The 2,438-nt window shown below is 51.2% G+C and overlaps 1 protein-coding gene across 1 annotated transcript in view; it reads left to right on the plus strand.

Annotated features, from left to right (window-relative positions):
* The window catches only part of MLC1 (megalencephalic leukoencephalopathy with subcortical cysts 1), a 28,333-nt gene that overhangs the window by 19,459 nt on the left and 6,436 nt on the right, over positions 1–2,438 (plus strand). Inside the window, exon 10 of the mRNA XM_011942269.1 lies at positions 176–298. Coding sequence (XP_011797659.1) covers positions 176–298 — 123 coding nt within the window. The remainder of the gene's footprint in view (positions 1–175; positions 299–2,438) is intronic.

The following is a 2,438-nucleotide window of genomic DNA, read 5'->3' on the forward strand; positions in this document are numbered from 1 at the left end:
AAAAAAAAAAAAAAGAAAAGAAAAGAAAAAGAAAAAGAAAAAAGAAAAGACAGAGGTTTCAGCAGGAGCCATGCCGGGAACCAGCTTGGGACTACGCCCCTGAGCACCCGGCCACGCCCCCTGTCCTGGGCTCCTGGGCTCCGGCCCTGGCCCTGCAACCCGCGCTTTTTTCCAGGTGGAGGTGCTGATAGCCATAAGCAGCCTCACGTCTCCGCTGCTGTTCACAGCCTCTGGATATCTGTCATTCAGCGTCATGAGAATCGTGGAGATGTTTAAAGATTACCCGCCAGCCATAGAAGTGAGTTGTGTTTTATTTCGGGGCCCTCCAGACACGCAGTGCTCTGCGTGTTGGCCTGGCCCTTGCTGGCTTTGCCTAGCACTCTGTGGGCCCCGGCCTCAGAGGCAGCGCCAGGCGGGGCCTCCTCCACTGTTCCTGGGCAGCCTGGCCCCAGGGCCTCGGGGCCTCAATTCCACCCTGGATCTGGGGCCACCACCTGCTTCACAGGGACCTGGGACCCCCTCTGTCCCTGAGCCCATTTTAGAATCTGTCCTGAGTTTGTGAGACACGCTTTTTGGATTTGCACCAGAACTGCATTGAGTTTAATGGGTGAATTGAAGGAGAATTCAAAGTCCCGTGACTTTGAGCTGGCCCAGTAGGAGCTTACCTCCAACACAACTTTTAAGGCTCAGGCACATGTAGCTACATGTATTTCTTAGATATCTGGTGTGTTTTTTTGTTTGTTCTTGTTTCCAATATAAGTGGTTTTGCCACCCAAATCATTAGAAGACCTGTATTCAAGCTGTTTGCTCCAGGTCAACATGGGTGTGCTGTTGGGGGATGGAGTCACTGATGGATGGAGTCACTCTCTGATGGGAGATGGAGTCACCGTCTGATGGGGGACAGTGTCCTCAGCCTCCCACAGGTGCTGGGGTTACAGATGTGAGCTACAACGGCCCGTCCTGCGGTTTTTTCTTGACTTTTCTTATGTTTGCTTCCCCCACTCCTACTCCAAATATTTTGTTTCCTGTGACATTTAATGTATCTGCCACTTCATGTTGTCTTACAATATGCATATAATTGTTCACGATTACAAGAGACAATATTACCACCCAGGGGCTGTCTCCTGAGTGAGCCTGAGGCTTCCATTTTGCCTTCAGCATGCATTCTGCTAGGAAGGGACAGCCACACGCCAGCGAAGTCGGCCCCTTTCTGTGTGGGGTTATCCTTTGGGTTTGATGCCCCATTAAGTTTAATGGCCTCTGGTTGTATTCCATTTTAGGACTTGGTGCTTTTTTCTTTTTAAAATGGCATTTTTTGAATATATAAAATATTTATGTGGTTCAAAAACCAAACTCTGAAAGATGAGCTCAGAGAAGCTATGATCTCACGCCCGACTGACCTGCTCCTCTTATGGGCAAACAGATAATTTTCTTTCCTTTCTTACAAAACAGCATGTACACCAGAATCACAATTACTATTCTGTACCTCGCTGCTTTTTTTTTTTTTTTTAAGCAGAGTCTCACGCTGTCGCCCAGGCTGGAGTGCAGTGGCACAGTCTTGGCTCACTGCAACTTCTGCCTCCCAGGCTCAAGTGATTCTCCTGCCTCAGCCTCCGGAGCATCTGGGATTACAGGCATATGCCACCACACCTGGCTAATTTTTGTATTTTTGGCAGAGACAGGGTTTCAGCATGTTGGCCAGACTGGTCTCGAACTCCTGACCTTAAGTGATACGCCTGCCTCGCCCTCCCAAAGTGCTGGGATTACAGGTGTGAGCCACTGTGCTCAGCCATGTACCTCACTTTTTAATTATGTATTTACTTATTTTATTTTTCAGAGACCAGGTCTCACTCTGTTTCCAGGGCTGGTCTTGAACTCCTGGGCTCAAGCAATCCGCCCACCTTGGCCTCCCAAAGTGCTGGGATGAGAGGCTCCTGCCACTGTGCCCGGCCCCTTGCTTGTTTTTTTAAACTTAATAATTTATCCTGGTGTTTCTTTGATACCCAAGGGAATCAGAGCTCTTCTGAATTCCTTCATCGCTCCTGCACGTAGTTGCTTTGTTTTTCCTGGGCCAACACTGGAAAGCTATCTACGGGCACAGAGGGTTTGGGTGCTCTGTGGTCACTCTCTGGCTCCCTGCATCCTTGGTTGCTCCCTCCATCCTCTTCCCTGCCAAGCTCACCGCGCCGCCTCCTGCCTCTTCCTTCCCAGCCGCTGGGGCTCAGGGGTGAAGCTGTTGGGGGCCTGTGCCCCTACCCCCCAGGATGGCTGCCCCCTCTCTCCTCTGCTCAGGATCCTGCTGACATGGGACGGTCAGCACTTCTGCCTCCTGCAGATGGTCTTGCTGGCTCCAGGACTGAGCCTTGTGGGTGTTGGGGCAGGAGGGGTGGAGCGACTTGACCACTAGCAGCCAGCACTGTCCACAGGGCCTGGCCGTG

This window comes from Colobus angolensis, unplaced genomic scaffold, assembly GCF_000951035.1.
Source record: "Colobus angolensis palliatus isolate OR3802 unplaced genomic scaffold, Cang.pa_1.0 Scaffold208, whole genome shotgun sequence".
NCBI lineage: Eukaryota > Metazoa > Chordata > Mammalia > Primates > Cercopithecidae > Colobus > Colobus angolensis.